The 15658-nt window shown below is 33.6% G+C and overlaps 1 protein-coding gene across 1 annotated transcript in view; it reads right to left on the bottom strand.

The window, feature by feature from the left end:
- Positions 1-2632: 2632 nt before the first annotated feature.
- The window catches only part of KIF18A (kinesin family member 18A), an 80076-nt gene continuing 67050 nt past the window's right edge, over positions 2633-15658 (bottom strand). The window contains exons 14-17 of the mRNA XM_007119880.4: positions 11965-12406; positions 11119-11226; positions 5433-5542; positions 2633-3159 (exon numbers count right to left, since the gene is read on the bottom strand). Of these exons, the coding sequence (XP_007119942.2) occupies positions 3077-3159; positions 5433-5542; positions 11119-11226; positions 11965-12406 (743 nt within the window). The 3' untranslated portion in view covers positions 2633-3076. The remainder of the gene's footprint in view (positions 3160-5432; positions 5543-11118; positions 11227-11964; positions 12407-15658) is intronic.

Here is a 15658-nt window from a genome sequence, read left to right on the forward strand (position 1 = left end):
CCCTCTTGCGTCTCCCTCCCACCCTTCCTATCCCACCCCTCTAGGTGGTCACATATAGCACCGAGTTGATCTCCCTGTGCTATGCAGCTGCTTCCCACCAGCTATCTATTTTACGTTTGGTAGTGTATATATGTCCATGCCACTCTCTCACTCCGTCACAGCTTACCCTCCCCCCTCCCCATATCCTCAAGTCCATTCTCTAGTAGGTCTGTGTCTTCATTCCCGTCTTGCCCCTAGGTTCTTCATGACCTTTTTTTTTTTCTTAGATTCCATATATATGTGTTAGCATACGGTATTTGTTTTTCTCTTTCTGACTTACTTTTCTCTTTCTGACTTACTTCACTCTGTGAAGTAAGTCATCCACATCCACATCACTACAAATAACTCAATTTCATTTCTTTTTATGGCTGAGGAATATTCCATTGTATATATAGCCATTATTAATCCAGAACATTGTTCAAAGGGATTGTTCTTAGGGATATCACCAGGAGTGCTTTAATAAAAGGATGCATTCTTTTTTTGTATTAAATAAGAATATGGCCATATTTTCAGATTCATAAACAAGTGTACAGTGATGAAATGAAGTGTTATCTGGGGTGCTTTAAAACACTCCAGCAAAGGAAGAAAAACAAGGGAAAAAAGGGATATTCCAGACAAATGTGGAAAAATTTGGTAATTGGACTCAGTATTATGATTATGTGAGGGTTCATTGTACTATCCTCCATTAAACATTTTTTTTTAAGAGCTCGATGTTTCAAAGGAATTTGGGAGTCACTGGGTTAAACCAAGTAAGATTCTGACTGCAAGACTTCAGGGGCTTATACTGTCAAGGTGCACGGTCTGCGTCCTGGCAGGCTGCCATCCCCACTCTTCTTTGACACGGAACCCTTTGCTTGGCAGAGAGTATCCAGGTGAGCCATGTTCTGTGGACTATACTTTGGACATCATGATGTACAAGTTCTAGTGGATACTCCAAAATGTTCTCAGAAACGGCATACAGTGTTAGTCAGAAGAGACAGCATCATCTAGGTTTTCTCTGTGATCTTTGATTTGCCTCATGAAAATTATTTGTTGTCACCTGTCACTAAGAGCAATCAATCTGTGGTAGCAGTATTTATACAGTTCACACTTAAAAATTTTACAAAGATGCCCACGCTGCTTTCAAATGAGAATAAAAAAACAAATTGCAAACCAAATAGTATGATACTTTTTTATAAAAAACCAAGTATATAGGTTTGTATATGAATAAAATAAATGACTGGGCAGGGTACCTAAACTATTAGCAGTGGTTACAACTGGGAATGATATTGGTGGGGGGCAGGGAGGAGGAAGCACATTTTTATTGTTTACGGTTCTTTTTGGAATAACATATTGTTTTTTTAACAAAAATAAAGATAAATTATTTTAGTTAAAAATCAATCTATGGTGCTGGGATAGTGGTCACCCTTAGAGGGAGGTGGGATGCAAGAGAGGCTTCTAGAATTCTGATAATTCTCTATTCCTTGATCTGAGGGCTGGTTAGTGGGATTGTTCACTTTGTGAAAATTCATTTAGCCATACATTTATGATTGGTCTATTTTCTACATAAGTTCATTTAAAAATTGCTTTCTAGTGACTTATTAAATAGCACCTTGTTTTAGTTTAAATGCATGAATTTTTTCCTTATTCATATATTCCAGTTTTCCTTTCCCACATTCATTACTATTTATTCTCTCTAACTTTCCCTTAATGTGGTTGCATTGCAAAGGCTTTGTTAGTAACTTTTACAGAAGGTGAAATCCCTAGCTGATAAAAATGGCATATAAGAAAATCACTCACGTCTTATGGTGTGAGGTGGACCACGAGGTGGGGTCACAATCCTGCTAGCTAGCCATTCATCAGTATGTGGTAAAAAGATTTCTTTTGAAACATATAATTACCTAAAATAGATGGAAAGGAATAATAAAGATGCTAATGTAGCTGATAAATAGGCGACACAACCAAAGGCCTAGTGACAAAGGGAAAATAAAAATTGTCTATGGTTGTTCTCCCTTCAGCAGATTCTAGGTATACTTTTATGAATATGGAATTATGAGTGTCACAGTTGGAAGGAACTTCAAAGATCATTATTCCATCTCATACTCTCTCAACTAGATTTTGATTTGAAAAATATGACTAATAATGGAAAGGTCTAAAATTTGCAGCTGGTTGTTAAATGGTTGTTTGCTTTGATGGGACAGGTCCTAGGCCACATGAAATTAGAAGTTCATTTAACCCAATACTTGTTGTATTCAGAAGATAAACAAGCCAAACAAAGCAGGTGAACAAGGACATAAGATTAAGTTGCAGCTCCATGTACTTCTTATAGCAGAGAAAATGATTAAAACATCTTCTCATTATCATTAAGGAACCTATGGATTATTTTCAGGTTTGGTTCTAGTGCCACATATCTTGAGCTAATCTGAAATACAAATATACAAAATTAACATTTTATAAAAAAATAATAGTTTAAGGTGTGTAAGGGGTAGTCACGAGACAGAAAAGCAAGCACTATAAAATCTACATCTTTAATGTATCTAGTAGTGAGAAACAATATTAGTATTTTATTCATGAAGACTACTTAAATAATATTTACAACAACTTTATGGGCACATATACGTACATTTGTACATCAAAGTATTTTTGGAAAGAAAAGACCAAATAAATCCTGGGTCATAATTTTATCACTCCTAAATTCTCCTTATTTTAAAAAAACAGTAAAGATAATTTAAGTCTACTATTTTCTAAAATGTCCTAATCAACTTGTTGTAGCATAGTAAAACTGAGCTGCCACCATACTGACTTAGGAGTTTTAAAGGGTAGCAAATATTTTAGAAACTTAAAACACACGTTTTCTGTTGAAATTTTACATTTGCTTAGAATACAAAAGAACAAAACGGAGGAATTTCATTTTCTGCTTGCTGAAGGTATTTGGGTAAACCTATCTTTTAAGATGGTCTTCTTTCAAAGATTTTTAAGAAGTTTCTGAAAGGGTACTGGCAACAAACCCTTTTAAAAGCTGACTTGTCAATTTCATTTCGCTTGATTTTGAAGAGACTTATCTTAGATTTCCTTTTGAAATACTTCTTCCAAATTTTCTAACCATGCTTGGCTTTACTTTATGGATGTTTCTTTTATATTCTAGAGAAGAAATAAAAAGATATATAAATATGGTAAAAGTATCATTCAAAACGAATTTTCACCATTCGTTAAACTTCACAGCTGTTAATTAACCTGATTTAAAACAGAACACCAACAAAGAAACATTAATACCCTTGGTTTGAAAGTAGAAATTCATTTCTCCACATTGTAAACTGAAGTTTTAGTGCGCATGTACATACACTCCTTCCCCAGCCCCAAAGCTATCAAGTGAAGTCAGTGAATAAACTACCACATTTACTTCTGTTCTTGAACTAAGGAAAGACTACTTCTGTGAACATTGCTCCCTTTCTTTTGTGCATCATCAATTTTTTTTTCATTCTTTGGATTATTTCCCTAGGACTTTCAAACTTCCATATTTTTCCAATTTAGAAGTATCATTTGAGTCCAGTACTTCTTAACGTGCTGATCCTGATCCCATAGCTCTTTTTCCTTTCACGGCTACCTCTAAAATGTGTTCCATCTATCTATGTCCACTCTTCTGGTTCTTCTTCAGTGTTCACAATGATTCTCTACTCAATGAAGTGTTGTTACAAAAGGGGGCCATTGACTTCTTTATGGGTCTGTCTAATCTCTCATCCATTTTCTTGATCACATTAGGTTTTAGTTTTAGGGGCACATATTCTCTTGACACTATTTCTTATTTCTCTAAATGCTCAGTAAACAGAGTTTCCTTCTTTCCCACTGATGTTCCTTTTTTTTTTTCTTTTTAATTTGTACACTGTTAGTTGGAGTCAGTTGAATACATTCTAAGGAAGGCAGCCCCAGTTCTCTTTTACTTTTCTAGTAATTCCTGATGTGTATTTGGCCATTTTCACTTGGATATCCTAATGTACATAAACCATTATCTTCCCTTAAACTAATACCTTTTTCTAAATGCTCCATTATCCTTAACAAGACATAATCTTTCCTCTTTGGCAAGTACTGTAGTTTAGTATTCTCTCCTACTGTTTTCTCTATAGATTATTCATCTCTCTTTACATATAAGATATTTGATGCATTTTATACTATTCTTAGAAAATAAGCATATTAGGAAACCTAAGTCTCTATTATTTGAGAATTATCATAATTTTATTATTTGGTTGCAGGATTATGACTTCCTGGAGAACTTTTTCAGAAGACCAATGGGACAGTACATATCTACAACAACTGCATATACACAATGTTAAACATTATTAAATATGGCATGTTGAATCAAATAATCATAGTAAATTCTTCTTTTCAGGACTTCATTGTTTGATTTTTAAATCTGCATGAAAGACATTTCCACTGAGGTTAAGGTAAACAACTGCCACTGGGCACCACAAGAAGTAAGGATTTATCAATGCAGCTTGGCAAAGCTATTGAGAAATTTTATATTACTCTAATGAAAAAGCATTGACAGAAAAAGAATTAATAATAGTTTTCATGTTATTCTTAGACATACTCGTTATCTCATGAAACCCCTTTAAATTCCAAGTGCTATAATTATAAGTTCCTTTAGAGAAGAACCAAACTGGGTCTTAATGATCTTTATATTCATCACAGAACCTAGCACATAGTGACTGCATAGTAAATAAATACTTCCTGATTGAAGTCTTAGGAACTACAGTGTCAGAGAAACATAGGTCTGGACACAAAGGCCTAGAAATTGGTGGGTACTATATACCTCTAGTTTCAATGAAGATGTTTCCTTACTATGGACTCATGTCACCTCCATATGCAATTGAGAGGATGTAATCACCACCATCAGCATTTTTTTTCAACTTGCTAACTGGAGTTAAAATATGATTGTAACTAGGTATAGACTGGAACCTCACAATAATTGCACAAATGAATCAGAGGCCAAATTACTAAAAATAAGAGGCTAAGAGAAAAATTTCAAGTGGATATAGTTTATCTGTAAAATATACTTAATCACTAACCTATTAAATAACATAGTTAATTATTTCAATTATTAGTTAAATTATTTACCCACTCTTCTGCAATACGAGGCAGTATGGATAACAAAAAGGGTACAGAATATAGAGTTAGGAGATCCAGTTCTGGGTTCTGGCTCCATCATGAAATATCTCTGTGATCTTGGGTGAGCATGTTTTCTATTTTGTGTCTTAAGTCTTCTTATCTGTAACAGGGATAACCATACTCACCATGTACAATAATAAAGGTGATGAGTACATAAAAGGAGACTCTCATGAAAACACTGTAAAAATATGTAAAGTACTATACATATGTTAATCATGTTATTAAATATCAAAATAAGAGCTGAGACATACCCATTGTTGGTCTGTTTTCTTGGAAGTGCTTATCACTTGAATTATCTTGGTGAACACGCTTGGCAGATCCAGAATTTACCTCAGCACTTAGTGAGGTATTTGATGTAGAGCTTCAAGAGAAAATTTTTACTTTAGTAAAGTCTTTTTTTATATCTCTAAGTTCAAATACATATTCTACATTCAATAATGATTAAAGAAAAAGTGAAATACTAAAATATTAAGTTGTAAAATCCCATAGAAGTAATTGGAGATACTAAATAAATTTTTGGCCCATAGGGAAGTTTAGCAGTGTGTTATTTTAATGACGTTTATTCAAATTGGAGATTATGAGTAGAGGTGTATGTCACAATTCTTTAACAGAACATTTCAGGATGCTGTGCTGGACTGCATGCAAGCACTGTTATTCAAAGTGTAGAGATAAGGAGCACATTGCAAGAGGTGAAAACCTAACCTCAGATTACAAAATCCCTAATCTGGGGAATATGAACAGGTGAGATTGTTTGCAAACCTTGTTTTTAAATCAAAGCATGGTAACAGAATAAGAATCTCTCTCTGATTATTGCAATTATAGAAAGTGAAATGAAAAGAATGACCTATTTTCATTTGTTTTTCCTTCAAAAATTTATATCACTCTCATGTTATTAATGGGTCAAATTTCTAACTCAGTTTGACATATTACGAAACACCTATCGTGGCCTCATGTTGCAGGATATACAAGTGAGTAAAGGCACAAACAACCCATGTCCTGAAAACTTACATAATAGATATATGGTGGGATGGGGGAAAAATAGGACAAATACACAAAATAATACAAGGCAGAGTAAAAAAACAGCACCACAGGTTTTCAAACTACAAGAAGCCGCAGGTTCCTGAGTTTAGAAGAAGAAAGAAAAATGGAAGATTTTGTGGATGAGATGAGATTGATCTGGGTCCTGAAAAATAGCAATCTAACCCTTCCCAGTCCTACAGAGGATCAAGTTTTAGCAGGCAGGGTTGGAGGTCAAAGGGGGAGATGAACATCCCTTTCCACACTGATTCAAATAAGCTAATTTTAGGAAATTTCTGGCTAGTCAAGACATTATATACCATTTTACAAGTTGATATTAATTTGATTGTCAGTTGGATTAACAATTGGAGGCTTCCTTTTATGGCAACAACTTGTTCCGGCAATCCTAAACGTGTGGTAAAGTGATGTGGGTTTATGTTTGTGGAACAGGAGAATATGGGTTATATGCTCATTGAAACTAGTCAGAAATGGCAATTTAATATGTTAGCAAAGAAAAATGCGTATAAGCACAGTGAATGCTGGGAAAAATAAGTCAACCTATGTATCTAAATTTTCTAGAGCCTGTAAGAGAAATGATTATGGTGTTCATAATGATGATTTTGCCAGCTCTGTTCAAGAATGCAAATATCTTCCCAAAATGGTTACAGAGAAGTACCTGTGTTATGAAAGTAAACAAATTCAGTTGTAGAAATTTTCTATTCACAAATGGTGCCAAATAAACTAAGTTACTATAAATCTATTTTGGATACTAAAACACAGTTTTGATTATATATATATATATATATATATATATATATATATATATATCAGCTGTCTAAGGCAAAAATTCTTTTTGGGTCATTTGGTGATTTTATGTCTTCAAGTGTAAAGATCAATGTCACTGGTTACTTTCGATGAGGGTTGTTTTCCCTGCAATATATCTTAAGGTTTTCTTTATTATTTTATGGTATGATTCTTCACTTTGGTTAGTTCTAAGACCTTTGTTTTCACTCACAGATTGTTTTTATTTGAAAATCAGGGTTTTGAATAAGTCTATTTGAATAAAACTCACATTTCTAGGAATGAAATCAAAGTCTAATCAAATAAGTTATGTATTTATATATAAGTAAAACACACTCAAACATTTTTAGCATTTAGATAACATAGTCAACTAATGAAATATTTAACATTTGTTATAAATTTATGTTAGATTTATATTAGATCACAAAATAAAAAGACCTAAAATTGGTATGGGTACAAATTCAAATTATTTTAAAGACTGTTTTGAGAAGAAACCTACAGAATCTTCTAGTTGTATGCCAAATGTATTTCCATAACTATTAATAAAAGTTAAGATTAGTCTTTTGTTCCCTTACATAGGTATAATATTTTTGCTTGATAAACATAATGCATCTCATATTCTTTCAGTGGAGATAATTTCTAGCTGGAATCATAGACATTTTTCAAAATAAACCAAAAATGTATGTAGGTGTGAGACCACTTTTGAGTGCCAAGAAAGACTGTGGAACAAACAAAAAACCAACCAACCAAACAGACACAAAGCAAACAAAACCCCAAATTAATAAATATAATTTATAAGTAAAAATTTGCATATATATTTGTGTATTTGGTAAATTGATACATTTAGTTAAAATAGTCTGTTATATAAATTGAAATGATTACACATCTGATATTCTCAATTTCAGTAGTTACTAAAAAATTCAGTCTGGTAGGTTTCTGGAATATCCAGTGCTTCTAGATGCTAATTTTTTTTTTTTTTTTTTTTTTGAGAGAAAAACTGATAAAAAAGAAAAAGTAATTATATACATGGAGCCATTCCTCATTTTTAAAAACCATAACAAAATATACACACACCTAAATATGTATATAAAGCTGTTAAGTGGAAAATACCATAGTCCATTACTCTCAAGCTTATGTAGATTTAATTGGGGGAAAGGAAGATTCTTTTAAAAAGTAATTATGTACATTTCTAGCATTAATCTCTTTTAACCTTAGTTAATGGCAGGATCTAATTATTGGTACCAGAGGGAATGTAACAGAGCAATTAATAGGCTATGAGAAATCTTACTTTCTTTAGTTGTCCTTTAATATTATTTCGGAAGCCCTTTAACTCATCTAAACCCACTCCAAATACACAATTTACATACCAGGACATTTCTTGAAAAATCATTTGGTTTTGATAATGACTATGTTTACATTTAAAAGTTATTCTTAGCTATAAACTTTGGCTACATCTTAGTTACAACAGCAGAGCATGTTACCAGTGAAGAACAAGAAAAGTCCCCAGCATTAATTAAAGAAAAGAATAACATGACTCACACAATGAAAATTAGTGACAAGATGGATAAAACAGATAATGGTGGCTAGCTAGGCTAAGTGACTGATTTCCATATACGACTAACTGCACAATTCAAATTTGTGACACAGCAAAATACAAAATTGTAATTGTCATGGATAGTCAGAGACATTCAGGAAAAATCAATCCATGAATTTTAAACATAAACATTTCAAGACTCCACTGGTACTTTGGAGGGTACTTTGGACAGATGCTAAATGCAACTATGAGATGATACTCTATGTGGCACAAATAAATAGGCTGTTTGTAAATTTGTTAGCACTAGCCCGGATGATAACACGTCCACGGTGGAATATAGGAAACTTAAAAAAGAGTTATCTTAAGATCGTATGCTCTTCTCTCCATAATCACATTAAAGAAAAAGAGGTAAAGCAAGTCAGATTCATTTTACAATTTAACCATTCACTGTATCTTGTCATTGCATTCTATGTTACAGGATATAAAGACTATATAATGGGCTTCATGTCATATAACTCAATATATTTAAGATTTTTTTCCTTGTCTTTAATTTTTAGCTGTTTTACTGCTATGTACCTAGGTATGTTTCTCTTTGTATTAATGCTGCTTGCAGTTTGCATTGCTTCTCAAACCTGTGATTTGCCAACTTTGGTCAGTTTTGGAAAATTATTAGCCAGCATCTTCTCAAATACTGTTTTTTCCCATTCTTTTTCTCACTTCTTTCTGGGACTCAAAATACACATATGCTAGACATTTTTAATTGTGTCCCATATGTCTTTTTTTGCTCTTCTCTATATTTTTATCTTTTCCTACTTTTGCAGTTGGTTTGAATATTTTTCTATTAACCTATCTTACAGTTCACTAAACTTTCTTCTGCCATGCCTAATCTGTTAAATTGATCTGAGTTTGCAAATTCAGTATATTCTATTTCTCAGTTCTAGAATATCCATTTGATTCATTTTAATAGAATCCAGTTCTCTGGGAAATTATCATCTATTTTATTGAACTTAATCACAATTAAATTTTTAAAGTCCCTATCTGATAATCTCAATATCTGTATCACTGCTTCTCTAACTTGTTTTTTTCTCTTGATTTTCAGTCATTTCATCCTGTCTCCCGGCATTCTTGGTAACTTTTGCTTAAGTGCTAAACACTGCATATGAAAAACTGTAGAGGCTGGAGGTGGTATATTCTTCAGAGATGATTTAATTTTCTTCTGGCAAGTAGGCAGAATAGAGATAGATCACCTTGATCCAAAGAGGGATTGAACTGGTCAAAGGTCTGTTTCAGGCTTTCAAGAGCCAGTCTATTTCCAGTTTGCCCTACTCCTACCTAAAGCATAGGCCTTCAAAGATTTCAAATAAAACCCTGGGTGTTTAACAGGGCCTTTCTCCATGATGATCCCTAAACAACAATTTTTGTGTCCTGGTCCCATGAGAAGGTCAAAACTCTGCTTATTACTTTAGCCTCTTGGCAGCCACTTTTAGTTGGTTTTGTGGCCTCTTATTCCACAGAGTTTAGAAATTGGCCAATACCTTGAGGGCAAAAGCTACACAGATTTTGTTTCCCTAGCTCAGTGAGATGCTGATAGCTATAGGCTTCCATTTTCGGCTTGACCTCTATATTTGATGCCATGAACTGGCAAATGCTAAATGGAAAAAAAGAGGCAGAGAAGGTCTCGTTCTCCACAACTTGTTTTCCTTTCCTCTGGGATCTTAGACCCTCAAGTCCTGGCTGTGTTGGTTGTTCCCGAGTGCCTTCAAGCAGCTGTTAGTTGAATTTTATCAGCTTTTATAATTGTTCCTGATGGAAAACTTGGTCTGATACAAGCTACAGTGTCATAGCCAGAAACAGAAGTCTATTCATTCACTCATCATATTTTAGTCATATATCAAAATCCATTAAAATAATATAATTTTAGGACTGAAGAAATTCAGTAATGTCTGAAGGGAGAAATACCAAATGAGTAAAAATTGTCAACAGAAGAACACTTAAAATTAAATGACCTTTTTGAAGGCCAGAAGACTTTTAAATTTATTTTTAATAATCTGAAATATGGAATACTTTATACAAATATCAAGTGAAATATTTGGGCTTTATCACGATCTCCCTTTGATAATATAAAACTAGTGCTGGGACTTCCCCGGTGGCACAGTGGTTAAGAATCCACCTGCCAATGCAGGGGACATGGGTTTGAGCCCTGGTCGGGAAGATCCCACATGCCACGGAGCAACTAAGCCCGTGCGCCACGACTACTGAGCCCACGCGCCACAACTGCTGAAGCCTGTGCGCCTAGACCCCATGCTCCGCAGCAAGAGAAGCCACTGCAATGAGAAGCCCGTGCACCGCAAAGAAGAGCAGCATAAGCCCGCGCACAGCAACAAAGACCCAGTGCAGCCAAAAATAAATAAATTAAAAATAAATAAATAATAAAACTAGTGATGCATTCAGAGCAGTTTACTATATGTATGCTTAAATGTGAATTGACAGTCTAATTACAAGAAATAAAAAGAGCTATAGGAAACAAAGTATAAAGATGATCTTACATAAGTATAAAGCCTGAACCAGTTTATGTTTAAATGTACCTTGTCAGTTTCCGTTTCCTTTTGGCAGCAGCAGTCATTGCCATGTAGGATGGTACTATGCTTGGTATAGGCAGAGAATGTTTAGTTGAGAATGAAGAAGGGGCAAGCCTGTACATTAAATAATGAAAAATAAAAAGAGTAATTTTGATTTGTACTATGGAGACAAAAGGGGGCATACACTTCCATAATTAGAACATCATTTTGTCTTAATACATAAAGGAAAACATTATTCAATACTATAAACTTCACTTGATTGCCTGGGGTTTTCTTTTCTCTTTTTTAAACCATAGATAGATTTCTGCATTCCCACAGCATAGAAAGGTGAAGGTATCATTCTTCCCATATTTAGATTAATTGTGAATATACATATTAAGTGAGAAGGATATGTTTTTGCTTGGATGACATGCAGTCAACCATACCTTAGACTTACGACTATTTCAGAGTGAGCTGAGGTTTGCTAAACATCTATAGAAACTGTGGTATTTCCTTTAGTGAAGATATTAACGAATAATAATAAACAATTGGTAATCATCCACTGATGGCTTGTAACATCTTAACTCTGGAAGAACAAACTAAATATATCTTAAGGTCTCCTCTAGCCTAACAAGGGTCAATCGACTTAAGTTTTAAAATTAAAGACTTCACAATATTGTGTTAGTGGATTAATATATATAGAGAAAGACAATTAAGATTTAATGAAGGTAAAAACACTGACTTTTGTAATCAAGATAGCCTACTTCATCTATGAAACAGATCTTAAATACAGCTACAGGGGAAAAAGAAAGCTAATAGTTTAAAGGCTATGTAAATAAAACAAAAGAAGAATTGGCAAATAGTCCTGTGTACCTTTGTAAAATGTTATTGTTTGGTGGTGATTCTTGTTCAGGTAATTTACTTTTCAAGCTCTTGGTGTCTTCACATATAATAAATGTAGACTCCAAATCCTCCTGGCCATATTCTTTTCTCTTGCTGAGAGGGATATCTACTTCACACAACATTTTCAGAGAATTATCACTGTTTGTATTTGAGTTGATGGCCTGAAAACTGGTAGTATGTGATGATGATTTTAATAAGGTCACTGCAGATGGATATTGAGAAGTTTTTCTACAGCCTTCTGGAGTATACACAATGGGTTGAAGTTCTCTGCTGAGGGAATCATTGAGCTGCATATTTTCAGACAGTGTAGATTTTTGGGGATGTTTTGCTTTCAAGGGAGAAGGCATTAATTTTCTTCGGGTTCTTTTTTGTGGAGGAATTTTAAGCAGATTAGATTCACTCGAAGATGTGCCTGTTCAACAAAATTAAAAAGAAGTTCAATAATGTTGCCTAAATAGTTTTCCAATAACCTTACCAGTTAAGAGAAGGAAAAAAAAAACCCAATAATAAGTATTTTTTCTGCCAAATTGATAAAAATTTAAAAGAAAATAAATAAGTTGGAAAGAAAAAAGTTATTGCTAATAACGTTAAAGTTAATAAACTCATTATAAAGAAATTCTACAATAGAAAATAGATACTAAGTAGCTAATATCAATATTAATTTATAGATACAGCTATCTTGAGATATTGGGCAATTATGAAAATAAACTGCATCCAGTAAATGTATACATTTCTCTAAGGATCTGTACTTGACACTCTTATTCTATACTCTTATTTCTTTTCTTTTTCTTTTTTTAATTGAAGTATAGTCGGTTTACAACATTGTTAGTTTCTGGTGTACAGCAAATTGATTCAGTTTTATATATATATTCTTTTTTGGATTCTTTTCCATTATAGTTTATTATAAGACATTGAATATAGTTACCTGTGCTATACAGTAGGACCTTGTTCACCTATTTTACATACAGTAGTTTTTAATCTGCTAATCTCAAACTCCTAATTTATTCCTACCCCTCCTTTCCCCTTTGGTAACCATAAATGTGTTTTTTTATGTCTGGGAGTCTTTCTGTTTTGTAAATAAGTTCATTTGTATCTTTTTTCTTATACAACATTTAAGTGGTATCATATGATATTTGTCTTTCTCTGACTTACTTCACTTAGTATGATAATCTCTAGGTCCATCCATGTTGCTGCAAATGGCCTTATTTCATTCTTTTTTTATGGCTATACACTCTCATTTCTAATTATCCTCTTGCCACTACCTTCTCAGTCACGTGGGTCCCATATAACTAGATTTTTACCTTTTCCTTGCATTTCCCAATCTTCACCAATCCTGCCTCTTTTACACTTACAGTTAAAACATAATTCTGATCATGTCATTCTCCTGATTAAAGATGTTTAGTAATCTTTAAACAGAAACATAATGTCCAGAGATTTTTAGTAGGGGAATTCTTGTTCCTTGCTCCAAAATTAAGAGACAAATTGTTTTGTTTGAACTTAAGTGTGAACTCCCTCAATACTAGACATGCTTAAATATTTAAGTACATAAAGACTTCTCACTTTCTTTTAGTGTACAAAATAATGACTTGATTACATACATAACAATAATCTTGATCAGCTCCAGTGTACTTATGTTGCATTTTAAAATTAATATATTTTTTTTCTGCTTTGCTTATTTCATTCTGGCAAACTTCATGGTGCCTGACACAAAGTAACTGCTTGGAGTGTGCTGTCCAGGGAAGAAACTATAATGTGTATTTCTCACCATGTTTTCAAATCAGGCAGTAAAATTCCCAATTAATGTTATATTTGCTTTACAATATAATAATAACTTAAGTAACACTGAAAGCTGAATAAAATAAGAGCTATGTATTTCAATAAAGCAATTCAAACTTTCAACCAAGTTAGAAAATACACTTACAACAATCAGCAACAGTACATGCATTATTCTTACTACATTAGTTGACAATAGACTCTGCTGTGGCTAGGTTGACAATTACCCTCTAGGAAATACAATTTAAAAACAGGAAGAAAAATATGATCCCTGTTCTACTAAGGAATTTTACTTTTCTGAGAACTAGATAAATGAGATCCAGATCTTAAAATAATTTTCCACTCCCTTTAACATGACATTTGTCAAATTTTCCATTACCAGATATTTTTATACTAATGCTGCAGTGTAAAGACAGTAACTTTTCTCCACTGTGCTGCTACCACCAATTTGGTGGCTATTAATAGCTGGAAGATTAACTTCTTTTCCCAGGAGAGGGAGCAGGGGTATGTAGAGGATAGAAAACTATATCGAGGATAGAAAACTCAACTGGGAGTCAGGAGACTTGGATTCTATTTCTGGCTTCACCAACAACTCACTGAGTGACCTTGGGCAACTCACTTAAGCAGTGTGAGTATTAATACCCCCTAGAAAAAAGGGGATACTATCTTTCTATGTACAGGGATTTTCTAGGATTAGATAATATCTATAAAATACTTAGGGCTCAAGGAAAGGCTCTAGAAATATAGGCTTCAACTGTTAGCATTATGACGTTCACAGGGTAAGTTGTAATTTACTTTCCAGTATTCCATCAATACCCAGCACACCATTATCACCAAAAGAATATATTTCAGACAATATATTGTTTGAATATATTTCACTTTCAGTTTATCAGATATCCAGTTTATCAAGGCTGATGATAAACTGTAATATAAACCAAAGATATTGTTAAGGCAGGCTCATCTAAGTGTTATTTGAACATGGAGGCATCGTAACGACATTCTAAAATTTAGAACACAATGGACCATGAAATCTCAAGGGATAAGGATTATCCAGAGTAACTATTTTTCTTGTGCATATCTACAGAGGGATAATCTCTGGAGTGGCAGTGGGCAAATTCCCATGATGGTGGACCATGTTTTCTCTATTGCTTATAAACAGCATGGAAAGGGGGCGGTCTTCCATAACACACCAAAAAAAAAAAAATCTACCTGTTCTTTGGGATAATCTAAACATACATCCAATATCAAATTTTGACATGATCAGACTAAGTAACAGTTTGCAGTGAAAGCAATAGTAGTCTTACAATGACATCATCTTTAGCTATAATTCTGCTCTCCTGATAGGATATGATAACTTGAAGGAGAAACATGAAGATGTGGCCGATAATGGACTCACATACCAACCACTGTTTTACTGGACCTGAAAGGAGAGATGCTACAGACACAAAGCATGTACAAAATACAAATCCAGGGGGTTCTTTTCTTTCTATCCTCTCAATTATTAAGTACAGATAAAATAAAAAGAGAGCAGAAAATAGATGGTCAATTCAGGACTACTTAGGCTGACTAGTTGCTAAGAAAGGTTTGGAAGATAATCAGAGCAAAATAAGATTTAAAGGCTTATATAGAAATTAGACAGTCAATTACTGTAACTGTAAGGGGATAATGACTCCATTTATTCCTGAAGACAAAAAGAACACGATAAACAACATGAGATTTCATTTTGAATACGATAGCCAGAATATATAAATACAACTATATAATAAATAGTCATTCCCCTTTAGTTAGGCAAGAATACTTTAAGTGGGTATGGCAAACTGGAGGGTGCTGGATTAGGGGCTACAACAACCACTGGATATGCTAGGTCTATGTCTATAAAAGAGATCTGCTG

The sequence above is a fragment of the Physeter macrocephalus genome, chromosome 16 (genome assembly GCF_002837175.3).
Source record: "Physeter macrocephalus isolate SW-GA chromosome 16, ASM283717v5, whole genome shotgun sequence".
Lineage (NCBI taxonomy): Eukaryota > Metazoa > Chordata > Mammalia > Artiodactyla > Physeteridae > Physeter > Physeter macrocephalus.